This window comes from Melozone crissalis, unplaced genomic scaffold, assembly GCF_028551555.1.
Source record: "Melozone crissalis strain CALT ecotype California unplaced genomic scaffold, PUWL_Pcris_2 ptg000038l_1, whole genome shotgun sequence".
In the NCBI taxonomy this organism is placed as follows: Eukaryota; Metazoa; Chordata; class Aves; order Passeriformes; family Passerellidae; genus Melozone; species Melozone crissalis.
In genome coordinates this window covers 4,086,435-4,103,448 of record NW_026535816.1, presented here as the reverse complement: position 1 = coordinate 4,103,448, position 17,014 = coordinate 4,086,435, and the positions used below count along the sequence as shown (strand labels likewise).

General features: G+C 39.1%; 1 protein-coding gene across 1 annotated transcript in view; it reads right to left on the bottom strand.

The window, feature by feature from the left end:
• SLC17A6 (solute carrier family 17 member 6) overlaps nt 1–437 on the bottom strand; it is a 32,893-nt gene extending 32,456 nt beyond the window's left edge. Inside the window, exon 1 of the mRNA XM_054283610.1 lies at nt 73–437. Coding sequence (XP_054139585.1) covers nt 73–158 — 86 coding nt within the window. The 5' untranslated portion in view covers nt 159–437. The remainder of the gene's footprint in view (nt 1–72) is intronic.
• Nucleotides 438–17,014: the final 16,577 nt, after the last annotated feature.

Below are 17,014 nucleotides of genomic sequence, written 5' to 3'. Positions count from 1 at the left end.
AGCAACGGGCGCTTACGGAGAGCTTCCGAATTTTTCTGGCAAGTAGAATCCTATAGGAGATATCGCTCTTACCTGTAGAGTTGACCAAGCGATTTTCCAGCAAAATTCTTCAATCCCTCCTTGCCGGGAGTCAAAATCCTTTGTTTTACGGACTCCATTCCTTTGGGGATGCTCGCCGGATAATGCTCTGCTCTGGATACGGCACCGCTACGAGCAACGATGGTTCATATTGCTTTAACCTCTTAACTTTTCGTCCTCATCCGATGGCTATCGGCTCACCTGCGGCTCAAGGCAGAGCGAGAGGAGAGTGCGCGTGTGTGCGAGTGTGTGTGTGAGTGAGCGAGGTGGGGACGGCGTGCGGAGCCGGGGGGAGGGCGAGGAGCGCGCCTGTGTGCGGCAGCGGCAGGGGCGGCGGGGAGGGCGCGCTGCGGGCGGCCCGGGGATCCTCCGCCGGTGCGGAGCTGCCGGGCTCGGTCACAGACCCTCCGGGGCCTGGCGGCGCTGGGCAGCGGCGGCCGCGGGCAGAGCCATGCCCGGCACGGAGCGTTCGAGGCGGTGCGGGCGCTGCGTGCGCCCGGCGGGGGCGGGGTGCGCTCGCCGCCCTGGGCAGGCGCTGCCAACTCCCCGGAGCCGAGCCGAGCCGAGCCGAGCCGAGCCGAGCCGAGTCGAGCCGAGCCGAGCCGAGCCGAGCCCGCGGCCCCCGCCCGCCACCCCTCCCTCTGCCCGTCCGTCCGTCCGTCCGTCCGCTCAGCGCTGCTCCCGGCGCGGCCGCGGCTCCGCTCGCCCAGCGCTCCGGCCCTTCAGCACCGCGGACAGCGCCGCGCCCGCCCGGCTCCGCGCACAGCCCCGCGCACAACCGCGAGTAAAGCCCGCACAGTGCCCTCGGTGCCCTCGGACAGCGCACAGCCCCGCGCACAGCCCCGCACACAGCCCCGCACACAACTGCGGGTAAACCCCGCACAGTGCCCTCGGTGCCCTCGGACAGGCCTTACTCGGGCACTGCCGCAATAACGCTGCTGTGGTGCCGTGAACAGATAACACCCGCTGTCTGCTTACACAGACACACGGATAGGCTTGTAAAGGTATGGGTTTATAGATACAGGTATAGGTTTGTATACAGGTATAGGTTTATATAGGTCTAGGTTTATATAGATATAGGTATAGGCTTATATTGGTATTGGTATAGGTTCATATAGATATAGATATAGGTTTATATAGGTACATAGATACAGGTCTAGGTTTATATAGATATAGGTTCCTATAGGTATGGGTTTATATGGGTATAGGTTCCTCTAGGTATGGGTTTATATAGATTTACAGATATAGGTATGGATTTATATAGATATTGTATAGGTTTATATAGGTATATGGGTATATAGGTACAGGTATAGGTTTATATAGATATAAGTATAGGTTTATATAGGTAGATATAGGTATAGGTTTATATAGATATAGGTATCGGTTTATATAGGTGTATAGGTTTATATAGGTGTGTAGGTATAGGTTTATATAGGTATATAGGTATAGGTTTATATAGGTATATAGATATATGTATAGGTTCATATAGATATAGGTGTAGATTCCTATAGGTGTAGGTTTATATCAGTATATAGATACAGGTATAGTGTTATATGGGTATACAGATATAGGTATAGATTTATATAGATATTGGAATAGGTTTATAGAGGTATATGGGTATATAGATACAGGTATAGGTTTATATAGGCGTATAGGTATAGGTTTATACAGGTATATAGGTATAGGTTTATATAGGTATATAAATACTGGTATAGGTTTATATAGATATAGGTTTAGGTGTATAGGTATAGGTTTATATAGATATTGGTATAAGTTTATATAGGTATATTGGTATAGGTTTATACAGACATATAGATAAAGGTATAGGTTAATATAGGTATAGGTTTATACAGGTATATAAAGGTTTATATAGGTTTATATACAGGTATAGGTGTATATAGATATTGGTATAGGTTTATATAGGTATAGGTTTATATAGATACAGGTATAGGTTAATATCGATATTGGTATAGGTTTATACAGGTATATAGGTTCAGGTATAGGTTTATATAGGTAAATAGATACAGGTTTATATGGGTATATTTACCTCTAAACCCACGTTTACTCACGCAGCCTCTTTAAGGTCATGTTAGGAATCCATCAGGGACTGCTTTCTGGAAAGCAATTTAATGTTTTCTACCTCTTTTTTGGTCCTCTGTTTTCATGCCTCTGAGTAGGCCACTGCAACACTCAATCTTGGTTTGTGGTGTTTGCAGCACTGGAATGAACCGAGTGTATTCTGAAGAGAATTATTTTTCCTTTCAGAATCTAATAATAACAAACTTTCATCTGCTTGAATAAAACGGAAGATGCAAAAATCAGTATTTCTAAGTCGTAGCCATTATATTTCTTTTATTTCATTTTGAAGTTTCTTTAGTGTGCTACATGAAAAACAATTAAAATTTGTGTTTTAAGCAAGTCCTTCTAATAATGTTAAGCTCCTTCCCTTGCCCAGTGGGTAGCCAAATGCAAACTGTATTTTCAAAGGAATATTCCCTGATGAAAACAGATCTTGTCGTTGCAATATCCGAAAGGGAGCTGCTCTTTGGGTTTATAGAAATATTTCTTTCAGATGTTGCCCTCTGCTGGAGGGTGAATGAAGTTTTACAGCGCATATAAATGTGTACAAGAGCAATTATTTTAATATTGAAATTCCCATAATGGCTGACCCACGTAGAATTTCAATAATTCCTTTCAAAACCGTAAAAAGAATTACAAAGCACTAGAATAGAAATTATAAGTAGACCATGGGAAATGGAAACGTTGCTAATTACCATCACAGCGCAGCCCGGATTTGTGCGTCACAGCAGCTTTGGGATGTGGTTTGCAGCACTGTCACAGGCTGGAAAGGCAAACCTGGGAGGTTTTTCCCAGAAGAGGAAAAGCTGCACAGTTACATAAGCCCTTCTTCCCAGCGCCTCACGGCTCCTCTGTGCCACTGCAGATGCTCAAAGGAAACCCAGATTAATAGATTTCCCTGGGAGGCAGCAGGAACAGAGAGTTGTTTTGCAGGGATGCATTAAATGGGGTTGGATTCTGAAATTCTAGCCTTTCAGAAAGGCACTGAGTCCTTTCCTGAGCTGGAATTTGAGGCTCTCAAGCCTGCAGGGCTTTGTTTATTTATGCTGTGCAAGGAGTTCTGGCCCTTTTTTTTAGAAAGCTCATCCCTGGCATGGCTCTGATGCTATGGCTACTGAGTATTAGCAAAACGATGGCATTTAATAAATAAATGATGATTGATTTGAGAAGGATAAATAATTTATCATATCACACCAAAATGGAGAACCCTGATGGCACATTCCTGCTTGTTTCTCTTGCTAGAGGAGAATTAGACAGTCCTTAATGGCATAAAATATGTAAAGCAACCCTGATACAGTGAAACCCTATAGTGACCAGGCTCTGCTGCTGTAGCTGTCTGAAAATGAAATTTTTTGTACATTCAGATATTACTGAGTCATGTCCTGATCAATCCCAGCTGGTTTGGCTTCAAGTGAGAGCAGTGAACTTATCTCATTAGTTCTACATAACTTGTACAGTCTTCTCAGCTTTTTAAACATAATATATTGAGTGTTTAACCTTGGTAGAACAAGCCATTTCTAGAAGAAACAGCACATAACATTAATCAAAATTGTTATTGATACTTATTTTTATAGCTAACACCTGTCACAGAGAGACCACTCACAAAAGTGCACTCAAGCTTCAGTGAGATCACAGTGAGCTCCTTCCACGGGTGTCAGTGGTAAAGGGAAACAGGAATTTATGCAGAATATATTTAAATATAGATTTTAAAATTATATTTATAAAATTAGGAAGTTGTGCAGAATGTTCTAGCCCAGGTGGTCACTGCTGAATGTTCCCATATTGACCAGGAGGAAAGAAATTCAGCCAAAAGTTGCTGAGCAAAAACTGTGGCTCTGAAATGGCTCTGACAATGTCTGGGGGATGACATGGTGCAATCCAAGATGCTGCAGATGTCTGTGTTTTTCACACAGAACAGAAAACTTATTGTTTCATCTGAAATACAGCAATTAAATACAATTTTCTTCATGTCCTTGGATTTTCTTTAACTCTTGCTCATGTGAAGGCTGAAGGATTGAAAATTTACCTGTTTTTTTATTTCTATAAATAGATATTTTTGCAAAACTTGAACTGAATTATTGCAAGAATTTAATATCTTTCAGATGTGGTTCTTAGCTAATTTTTTCTTATTGTTATGTATCTAATCTCAAAATTTTCTACGATAACCCTCAGAATAGTGCCTAAATATTGTAAAGCTGTCTTAGAGAAGTTCAAAGCCAATACTCCAATATAAATCCCTTCTCTTTAAGTTTTAGCCTTTCTGAAGAAAACTACACAGTGAGTTAAAATTTTCATCATGGTACCTACCAGTGATTTAAAACCAGTAATTATTTAAATTCTATTTTTGACCTTATCTGTGCTGTTGATTCACTGCAAAATAAATTTTCCCTTTCCCAAGTGTCACGCAAGCAGAATTTATAAATGGACATTCATTTTATGATTCATTTTGAAAAATAAGCAGAGCTGTGTTACTTTAACTCAATACGATCATACACACAAAGTCTGAGACATTTTGTTATTCCTGTTGACAGAAAGGTGACAGAATACTGCTCTCAATAATACAGAGTCATCTTCAGGGAAAAAAATCAAAATCTTAGTTATGCCATTCAACCCCTGTGTGTAACACAGCCCTCTGGTACTGAGGACAGCATAAACATGCCTCAAAAATATGAGTTATGGTCTAATTATTACTCCTGTTTACAGTAGCTGTCCACTAAATCCAATGGGATTTGATGTCAGCTGAACAACAAAGCAATTTTTTACCTTCCTTGGGACTATGGAACTGCAAAATCGCACAGCAATGCCAAAATAATAATCATACTTGCCAGGCCACCAGAAAGAAGGTTTTCTGGTTGAAGCAAGAGCTTTGTAAACTCTTATTTCAGTCAACTGTTTATTGAAAAAAATATCTATCATTAAAAGAAATGAGTGAAATAAAATCTTGTGCCAAATCTTGACTTAAGAGGCAGAAAAATGTGTCCAAAAGATTGGTTTAAACCAGGAATTTTCTCTTTCTCCCTCCAGATTTGCGAGGATCACTTCCTGAACACCTTTGGTGGGATTTCTCTTATTCTCCTCAGTCAGGACGACTCACTGCTGGACAAATCCCTTGAAAAAGTGCACAATACATAAATTTGAGGATTTAGAAAAAAGTGCGCGATGCATCATTTGAGGGTTTAGAAAAAATTGCACAATACATAAATTTGAGGATTTAGAAAAAAGTGCGCGATGCATCATTTGAGGATTTAGAAAAAAGTGCACAATGCATAAATTTGAGGATTTAGAAAAAATGCACAATACAATATTTGAGGATTTAGAAAATACTGCAGAATACACCATTTGAGGATTTAGATGTAGTGTCCATGAGCTGACATAATAAAGATGTGTCTGTGCCGAATTTCGCATGCCAAGCTGTAAAGGACTCACACATCCACATGCTCCCTCTCGACCAGGTTGTGCGTTTCTGAAATAAAAATCTGGAACTCCATGCCACCATCACAGGGAAAAATGGGAAAATCCAGCAGGAATTTGTCCACAGAGGCAACGTGAGAGTGGCTGTGGGCTTGGTCAAGCAAAGCAGCTTGTTCTCCTCTTTTGGATTTTTTTGGATTTTTTTATAGGTTTTGTTTTTGTTTTTTAAATTTAGGAATATCTTGTTTCTAGGCATGTAAATTCTCAGTGCTCATTCTAATAGCGCCTAATGATCAGATACTCTAGCTCGTGTTTAATCTGTTCCTTCAGCCCTCTAGTGGTAAAAGCACTTAGGTAAATGACTAGAATTGCAAATAGTCAGTTTCTATGTTCTATTGGTGTTGCAGATTTCACTGTGGAAAAAAATAAAAAAATCACCAGATGATTTGCAGTTACTACATAGGACTACTCCACGGCTGGAAATTTTTCTCTTGTGTTACAAAAAAGATTCATTTATTTCCTCCATCCTGCCTTTCCCGTCTAAAATCTAGTTCATTTTTAGTATCAGTATTTTTATTGTGAAAAACACCCCAACAAACTGATAAAAATCCACCCAACAGCTAATGCCTGTTAAATCATAAAAGTAACGATAATAATTTTTTTTAAATTATTTTTTCTGGTATATCTGTGGACAAATTTAACAGCATTGAAATACATTTCTCTTAAAAGTAAATGGAGATGCTTATATTCTTCCCACACATTAGAGGAACATCTGTTCCCCTGCATTCCAGAGCTGCTCCATGGGGTGCACGCAGAGCATCCCAGAGGGCTGGGAGCCATCTGTCCCCCTGCACAGCCAGAAATGCAGAAACGCAGAAATGCAGAAATGCAGAAATGCAGAAACGCAGAAATGGAGAAATGCAGAAATGCAGAAATGGAGAAATGCAGAAATGGAGAAACGCAGAAATGCAGAAACGCAGAAATGCAGAAATGCAGAAAAGCAGAAATGCAGAAATGCAGAAACGCCCCCAGCCCTGGGGCTCAGGCACAGCTCTCCAGTGCCCAGCACCAACGTGCAACACTTGGGGAGTGGGAGGCAATCACCCATCACCAAACTCAGCCAAGGATTGGTGACTGCAGCACGTTGTCCTGTCTTTTATCACCATGATGATTAATGGTTAATGTCATTAATCTGTCATTACATTATTATTCCAGGATAACCATCACTGGATTGTTTAACAGCTTTTATGCAAGGGTCAGCTTGGTCAGGTCTCTTTTCACTGCATGAGAAACCTTGTGAGAAATGCAGAAGTTGAAGACTGTTATGGTGGCTTTTTATTGCAAGAGTTAGAAAATCAGAAGCAGATATTATAAGGCTGGAGTAGCCCTTCATTTTCTGTTGACTTGTTTCTTAGCATTATTTTTAAATGAATTAAGAAAAGTTTGGGGGGGAATTTCCATTGATTCAGATCACAAGTTGCCCTGATCTGAACAGGGCTTAAATAAATGAATATGCTTTCATTTGCTAGAGCACTGAAAGAGATACCAAAAGCAGCATCAGATGGATCATTTGATCAAGAAACTATTCCTGGTGGGGGAAAACAACCCAAGAAAACTCACAATAGATATTTGGGAAATAACTGTGCTTAGTACAACAGCAGACTGACGCCTGGGGTGGTGGAGCAGGTTCTGAACTCCCATGTTGGGTCTGAGACTGATATTGTAACCCAAATTTGTCACTCAGCTTTAATATGCCTCAGTTTTGGGGGGGATTATTCTACTTTAGGATAAATATTGCTTTTTCAATAGACTAAAATACATTTACAAAATGCAGTAAATGCTGCGTAGGAAGACTGCATGTAGATTCTTTTACATATAGAGTTGTTTCCCTAAGGAGAAAGACATACATGTCAGAATCTATACCCACAAAATCATTTACTAGTGGACAATTGTGTATTTTCATGTGCTAAGCCACAACTTTTCTCTATGATATTGAGACAACGAGCAGAGCTCATTGTAGCAGAAAGTAAGTGAGGATGTGTTTAGTGGATGTTTGGGTTAGTGGAGTCTGTAGAAAGCAATTGTCATGCTATCCCAAGAAAGAAATCTCAGGGATACTTTCATCCATCCCATATTTTCTTCTTTGGTTTCATTTCTTGACAGGCTGACAACCATCACACAAACTCAAGACTGAATGTAATTAATTTATTCACTTGAATTTTCTTGGAATTAGCATAAAATTATTGTCTCCAGTATGGATCCAAAAGAGAACATGGAATGTGTGCAGATTTATAATGTCATACACTTGCATCTGCATTAGATAACATTAACCAAGGTTAACAGTTCCAGCATGTCTTCAAGTGAGTAATACTGTAATAAACATACTCCCATCATTGTATTCATAATATAAAATCAGATATTAGCACAGAATCATGGAATCATGGAATCATCAAGGTTGGAAAAGACCTCTAAGGTAATTGAGAGAGATAATGAATGTTAATGGATGCATCTTAGTCTCTGAGGCTCCTGTGCTCAGAAACCCTGGCCAGGATCTGGGAGATCTCAATGCTCCCCTGCATGGTCTCCAATGCCTCCTTGCCAGCAAACTTATTTTCTGTCATCTCATCAGCATCCCTTTTCCTTCTTCCTTATTGTGCCTCTCTTATTTTCCTTTAGAATTCTACTTTTGGTAAATTATTTCTTTTTAATTGTAGGGAGCTTGTAGTGCTGGCATCTTCATATTTCTGCCGAATGGGACCAAAATGGGTTCAACAGTGATTATGAAAGGAAATGAACACACACAGAAAAGGAAATGTCTCATTTTGTTAGGAAACAGGACTGAACCCATCAGTGTTAGATGCTGCTGTGTTGATCTAATGTTTCATTAATGGCAGAAACTATCTTTGATTTTGCTGATTCTTTTGAGGGACAATGAGTGTGTCTTCTCTAAACCACAAGGTCTTACCTCTTCCATAAATACTTCAGAAGTGCTAGAAATCTTCTTTGGAGAGCATGGCCATGAAGGTAGAAATGTCCAAGTGTTGTTCTTGCAAAGGAAAACCAAAGACTATAGAAGATTTTAAGGACATAAATGCTGTTCTTGTTGATATGTGGAATACTGAAGGTGTTCCTTCTCCCCCAGAAATGTTAGAGCAGCAATAAATTAAGAGGACAGGAAAATATCTGCTTTATTTTAGGGCCCTGCTAATGACCTCATTGGTGGTTGCATTGAGGGAGGAGGGAAGATGAGGATGTCACATAGACAGATTACTTCAGACCAAAGCACTCAACCCATCCATTTAAAAATACCTAAATGTGGCTAAAAATATCATGTTCTCGATTCAGACATCTTTTCTAAATGTCAGCATTGAGCTCAGATTTCATACACATTCCATTTTATAATCTGGTGTTTAAGTGTAAATATTTTCCATCTATTTTTTTCTTCGTGTTTGTTATAAATAAATCATCACAGACCTGGTAGATCAACTCAGTGATTCCCCTGGAGAAGGTCTGCTGATTTTTGTGTGACTCAGCCTCTGTGTGACCACTTTAGACATTTTTAGCTATTCCAGTGTTTCCTCTGTGGGGGAGGTGAATTTTAATTACCTATTCTGGGCCCTGCTTGCAGGACTTGGAAGTTCAAACAGCTCAAGGGGCTTGTGCTGAACCCTCATCCCTCACCAGGCCCAAGGTTTCCTTGTCTGTCTAAGCTGCTGTTTTTGACAGTGGAGCCCTGGAAAAAGTTAAAGGTAGAATCTAAAATGTTGGGCTTTGTGCTTTCCCAGATCAACTGCACCTGCGTAAGCAGTATGATAAATTATATAATTGTTAGATGTGATGATTGTTTAGTAAGTAAATGTAATTAGTATATAACCATAAGAAGAATAATGAGAAACTATGTAGGAAATTCAGAGGGGGGCTAAATTTATGTATACAATAGAACAATATAAGTTTAATAATTAACATGAAAGTCATGTAACGATAGAGTATAAAACATGATCATTTCAGATGTATGGTCGGAGTCAGATTTGGGTTGAATATACCCCGGTTCCCAGAGCTCTTTAATAAAAAGCACCACATATAATCCCTACATGATTATGTGTTTTTGAATGCTAACATTTTCATCCAGGACAAGCATTTCTGGCTTTTGGTTTTCTTCCCAACAGCCTTAATAGATGTCTTAGTAGTTGACATCTGCTGGGCCTTTCCATGGACTTTTATTGAATTATGTCTGATTATTACAGCTCATTCTGCACTTGAGTCCCTTTGTGACTCCTCTTGGGCCAGAGATTTGCTGTTTTGCCCTTTTCTACCCAAGGGAATCTATTTTATGGGCAGTTCCTCCCTGGTTTTTCTCTTTGCAGAGCAGGAGGAGCTCAGCAGCAGCTCCTGTGCAGTCCCTGAGTGCCTGGGGAGTGATCAGGATTTCCATCAGTGTGTGTGATCCAGGGATCCCCCTCTGTTTGCCAAAGCCAAATACTAAAGTGCAGACAGAAAGCTCTGACAAGACAATGCTATTTGTTCTGTCCCAGTGCCGCAGAAACTTCTCAATCTATCAGAAAAATAACAGCTGCAAGGAGGAGAGAGACAAATGCCAAAACTTGGGCTGTGTTCCTACCCAGGAGAGCAAGAGGCACGTCTCTGCATAATATCCAGAGGAACATGCAAAGGAATAATATGCAAAGGAGCTAATTTAAATGTGCCCAGGGCATTCTACCAGCTGAGAAAGACTCCACAGGATTTTCACATCCTCTATGCTCTCCTTTCAGAAGTAATGCCGGTTCCTCAAAGAATTGACTCACCATTTGTTTGCTTGTTTGTTCCTCAAAAAATTGTCTCACCATTTGTTTGTTCTGAAGCCCTGTTGGGGTGTTCCTTGGATGTTAAACCTGCTTTACCCATGGAAAATGTCCATCATGCCACAGCCAGGCAAAGATGAACATGAGATATGAATAAATGTGTAAGGAAAGGGAGGCTGCAAGCACAGATTTGTTGCTGTTTGCCAGATGTCCAGAGCTCACACCCCAGGGGCTGCAGCCAGGTAATTAATGTCTGCAACACCCAGGCTGTTACGTTTAACTGTTTGTTTTCTTCTTCTCTCAATATTTTCCTGTGTTTCCACACTCTATGTCTTACTTTGTACATAACTCCAATAAAATCACCGCTGCTATTTCAGAACAAAGAACCCAAAATTCATTACAGTGATTTGAATGGTTTTTTGTACACATCATTTTTTTTCTCCTTATCATGACAGACTGAATTTTAGGTACTAGTTTTCCCTAGTTTTGTTTTGTTTTGATGTCTAGTAATTGGTCTGAGACTGCCAATTCATGCACCATTCACACCTACCACGATGTTATATATTTCTCTTTTTTTTTTTTTGTGGATATGTTCTGGCTCCTGAAGTGCTGAACACATCAAAAGAATTACAAAGGATGGATTTAGTGCCTTTACAACAACAGCCTTAATATTTCATGGCTTTCTGTTAGGAATAATCATGTAATAATTGTGGTGTTTGTGAGGGTCCCCAGGACGAGGTGAGAGATGAGAATTGACTCCAAGTTCTCAGAAGGCTGATATATTATATTATATTTTATTATGTTATGTTATGTTATGTTATATTATATTATATTATATTTCATTATATTTAATTGTATTATAAGAATGCTATACTAAAACTATACTAAAGAAAGAGAAAGGAGGCATCAGAATGTTTAACAAGAATGAATAATAAAAACTCGTTACTGACACAGAGAGTCCAACACAGCTGATGCTGATTGGTCATTAATCAAAACCAATTCACATGTTTGGATAAACAATTTCCAGCCCACATTCAGAGCAGCAAAACATGGAGGAGCTGAGGCTTCTCATCTTGCCAGGAGAGGAAATCCTGGCAAAGGGATTTTTCAGAAAATATCATGGTGACAAACAATCAAAGCTCTGAAATAAATGCATATCCCCAAACTGAATGGCTGGAAAGTAAGTAACCCCAAAAAATCCATTCTCTAGGTAATCTGAACAGGTTATAGTATATATACATATAAAATTATTATTATTATTATTATTATTATTATTATTATTATTATTATTATTATTATTATTATTCACAATATAATCTGTCTGATACTGTGGTCACACAACAACTCTCACACGTATCTGAGTGTGGTAACTGGGAACTCAGTCTTGCAGAACAAGATGAAGGACTGAGAATTGCAGGAAGCAGTAATCTTTTTGTCTTTGATGATAACAAAAATAATTAAAAATAAAATCAAACTTAAAAATATAAAAAATAAAATAAAAATATAAAAAATAAAAATAAAATAATAAATTGATAAAAAAATTAAAATATTAAAATATTAAAAATAATTAAAACTTCCATTCTTTATATTTTAAAATATTCCCCAAACATATTTAATAGCCATTTAGAAAATTTCCAATTATTCAAAGCTTTTTCAGTTCAAAATCTGTTGCCCATATTCCTCCACCTTGCCTCTTAAACCCCCATTCTAAAAACCCCAAAATTCTACTTTTTCACCCTGCAACAAATTCACTATCATTCTACTCAAACCCTTGTGGCTTGTAACTCCTCACACAAGGTTGGGAATTGTTTCCATGGGCTAAAATCAAAGGCACAGGAAGGGCCAGCATCACAACAAGCTCATTTATTTAATGCCTCCTGATGACAGGAGCAGTTCCTATGGCCTCTGCATCTTCCAGCAGCAGAACTGAAATGCTGAGCAGTGTTGGATGCTTTGAGCACCCAGGGGCCAAGCAGGGTCAGTCAGTGATTTAAATACAAATGTTTCTGACAAGCTAACAGCACTGGTTTGTTGAGGAGTCAAAAAGAATAATTAAAACAAAAAAATCCTCCCCTTATCAAATGGTTCAGACTGAGTCATTTCTGCCTGAGAAAGCATAGTCACTAATTACTGCAGGGGAATGTGCGTATGCACCTTCCAAAAATTGATATGGCTGCTGAATTTCACATCCTACTCATCATCTCCCAGCAGATTCCTCAGTACTTGCTTAAAAAACCCTTCCTGAGCTGCATCTGAATGATGTAAGTGTTGTGTTAAGACAATGATTATTTAAAACCAGAATGAGATTTAATTTAGCTGCTCCTTTTACGGAAGCCAAGGCAAGAATTGTTATGACCACCCTTAAGAAGGCAGACAGACAAGAAAATGTAGCTGAGGCTTAATGAGGTTGCACAGTAATCCACACAAAAGTCCAGAAATGACTTTGTTATCCTTCATATGGCAATGATCATCCTTTTTTCCCCTTTACTCCTCTCCATCTGTTTAGGGAAGGAAGGTTTTTAAACGAGCCCTTTGTGAGGGCTCTGTTTCCCCTCTCTGGACACAATCTCTTGCCACACCAGGTGTTAGTGACCCTGTGCCTCCCAGCAGTGTGTCCTGAGCATTCAAGACAGCATTTTCAGAAACACCGTTTTTTTTAATTGATTTTGAACATTTTGAGGAATATTAGACAAGATTTTATTTGTTTCCCAGCCCACACATCTCAAACAAATTGCAGACTTCAGATGCTGGCATATTGTTTCTCCCACATCTTGCTGTTCTTTCCCACTAATCCACTGATTATGGAATGGGTTACTTATTTTTCTGCTCCTGTAAGACAGCATATTTTGCACCATTTGAGATGCAAATGTTGGAAAAATGTCTTCTATTTAAGTGCTCCCTATAATTTTTTTTCTTTGTATAGAACAAACATGGAGTTATTTTTTAGAAATACTCTTTAAGCTGGATAGATCATATAGATGGCTTATCTATTTTTCTGATTCAGGAAGTAGAACCACTGAATTGTGATGCACAAGTTAAATGAAGGAATTATGACTTCTGAAGAGTAGTTACAATTTCTGATCATGTGGAGAGCCAGGTTTGTACCAGAATTTGTGAGAATACCTTCTCACAAGCTGCCATGCTTATATTATATTATAAAATATACTTGACTTTGGCTGACATTGTATGCCAAATTAAACTTTAAATTTAAATTACCCATTACTACAGGCCTTGGTGGAGGCAAGGTTTAACCTCCAAGAGCAAGGATGGAATGCACCTGAAAACTCACAACTTAATATATAAATGTCCCCTATATCCTGCATATCAACAGCACCTCCTTCATCTTTTTTTTTTTCTCCCTCCTCTCCTTTTTTGCTACCATTTTCTTCTCCTTTTAATGTTTTTATTTTATTTTCATACTTAATTAAGTACCCTAGTGAGCACAGTAGAGGTACCATATAATTACTCCTTGCTTGTTTTGGTCTTTTTTTTCTTCTCTCCTTTTTTAACACAGAGAAGATTCTTTTATTCATCTTATACCTTTCTTTAATTTGCTGAAATTGCATGTCTCTCAGCTTGTAATTCCAAAGTTCCAAAGGAAATGAGCGACAAAGCGTGGCAGGTGACCCTGTTCCCAGAATCCTGACAAGGTGACACCACAGGAGAGGTGCCATGCTGGGATGAAAACATCCACTGAGAGCAAGTCAGGAACTTCAAGCCAGATTCCCTGTGATTTCATCCAATTCCCAGTGATTTAATCCAATCCAATTAATCCAAAGCCCTTCACTGGTCCCACAAGTGACGTTTAAGATTAAAATATGCATTGCAGGACTTGCCCAGAGCCTTGGGGAAGCTTCAGCCCTGCCACCTTTCCCTGTGTATGCACTGAAGCTATTTAGAGTGCAAGCATGTGAACCACTTGTGCTGTGTGGAAGCTGCATGTGGCACTGAGAACCTGAGAAGGCACCTCAGGTCCTGGCACTGCAGGAATAAAAACTGCATCCAGAAAAGGCAGGGAAAAGCAGCCTGGCTGAAAATGGATCTCTATGAACACAGCAGACACTGTGAGTTGCAGAAATCTGTAGGAACATTCTATCCAGGTATTTCACTTCTAGTACTTCGGCTCCTCTCTCAATTCTTGGAATGTTCACACACAGGGTGACAGCACATTAAAAATGAACACAGCTTTATTTGCTAGATTTAGATCTTATTAAATGTGCATATTAAATGTTAGCAGAATGTTTAAAAAATTTATTCTGACATTAGTGTATCATATATATCAGCAACATACATAGCAGACAAAACCATCACTCAAGTTACACAACAGTACAAGTCAAACAAGTGGTACATGTAGGATAGTCAGAAACTCCATCTATTTTCATTCCATTCTGTAGTCAGAAACTCCATCTATTTTCACTCCATTCTCTTGCCTCAAACTGACAGCACTACATAAAAAAGTAAAAGCACAGTAAAAAATTTTGAGAAAAAATACAAAAGTGTCTCATAGTAGCACTCTTCTTTTGCAGTCCTTCGCTTGGAACATACCACGCTAAACCTTCCCAAGGTAAACAACCCAAATTGTAATTGCAAAAAAATAAAAAAAAATTAAAAATCCCTGATTGTATTACACCTGAAAGGTCAATTTTGTTTTGTGTAACTAATTCTAACGAGGCAATCCATTGTTGCTTAAATTACAGTAATGGCAACACAAAACTTTATTCACTTTGGTTAAAGGACACTTTTAGATACTGAATCACATCAAAATAAATTATTCTGACAGTAAGAATCAGCACATCTCCAAACTGACCAGACCTTCCTTACTTTTCTCACTTTTTAAGAATACCTCAGGAAACTTATGTGAACCATTATAAACCCAACCATACTGATACCTTTAGTCAAAATACTGCTTAATGGCAAGTAAAGGCAAACTATTATGTAAAAAGGTGTCAAGACTAATTTTTTATGTGATATTAGCTTTTAGTATGACAAGATTCTCTTTTCAACAGTTTTTGTATACTAAGAAGTAATGCTACAAAGTATAATGAATTGTTTTTAAGATACATATTTCCTTCTAAATAAGCTGATCCCAGGGTTTTTTGCACTTTCTATTGCATGGTACAACATATACAAAACATCTGTACTGCATTAAATAGCAAGTCATCTTAAAAAATAAGATGTACAAAGTAGGAGTCAAAAAATCAATTCAAATTCAGGGTCTGCTTATCAATGCTATATCCCAAAGACATGTATTTCCTTATTTTCCACCCTCCTGCTCTTAAATAGCATTGTTTATTCACAACACACCTATTTTGCTGATATATTTTAAGGGTAGTATATTAGGACACTTTATTACTTGAAGAAACTATCTTCCATAAGTAGTGAAGAAATAGTGCATGTAACGCTGAATGTCCAAACCTGTTTTCAGCTTCACCAGGTTGTACATTTTGCACAGAAATATCCTTTTGCATCTCCTCACCTTTCTGTTGGAAGCATCTGTCTGCACTGCAAACAGTAACAACTCCACAACATGTAAATTAAGCAGTTTAATTAACAGTAGATGTGCAAGATGCAGCAGAGTGCTTTCATTGTGCAAACTGTGGTGTTGGATGCGTGATCACGACTGATGGCTGATACTCTTCTTTGGCTTACACATTAAGCAGCAGAGCTAATTTATTTACACATGCATTCCTCCAACAGATCCATCACTTCAAATATATATGAATATTCAAGAAATGATCAGTTCATCACGAACACAAATTGATTGACCAAGCAACCTTAGAGGATGGAGGTGAATAACTTACAGTAACGAGAAATGTACATCGGCATCAACTCCTGCCTGGCAGCCAAACTGTGATGTGCGCTCGAGGTAGGCACTTAATCCTTCCGATAACAACAACAGCCCCACTCAGGACATGGATTTAAAACCCTTACAACACTAAGGTTACTCACCAAGTACTCCAAGACACGGGCGAGGTTTGCTAAAAGCAAATACCCCAAGTTGTGGTAGCAGTAAACAGTACATCACCCACTGATATGGAATACAAACCTCAATTTTTATGTGTATACTTGCCAGGAAGTATAACTTTCAAAGTGCAAATAGAGCAAAATTTTCTACTCTTGTCTACCTTGTGTATTCAGCACGAGAGAACTCAACAATCTGGTGTAACCAGAGTCTGCAGTGCAGGCGTGAACCGCTCCCCACATGGCACTGGGCAGAGGTGTGCCAAGGCAGGCACGGTTTCCTAACGCTGAACAGCTCTGTCTGCAGGCTCACAGCATGCTAAAGCATGCAAGCACATCTTGGAAATAGGCACTGCCCTGCAGAGATCACTTTCACACCTCTTGCCAAGTGCAAAGAAACAAGGCACTGAGCATGGAAGCGTTGATATGTTTTAAATATACAGCAAAATCACAAAAATGCCTACCTGCTTCAAACTAGAAAATGAGGGCACATTCTTAAACAGCTGGAAGCTACTTTGCACAATAGTTATTACATATTTATAAACGCAGTAACTTTGTAGAAAAGCCTCCTAACAAAAAAGAAAAGGAAAAAAAATCCTTCCCAAAGATTCAAAGGCAGAAAAAAGAAACCCCAACAGAACAACCCCCAAGCCTTAGGATACAATGTATAAGGAAAATAGAGCATA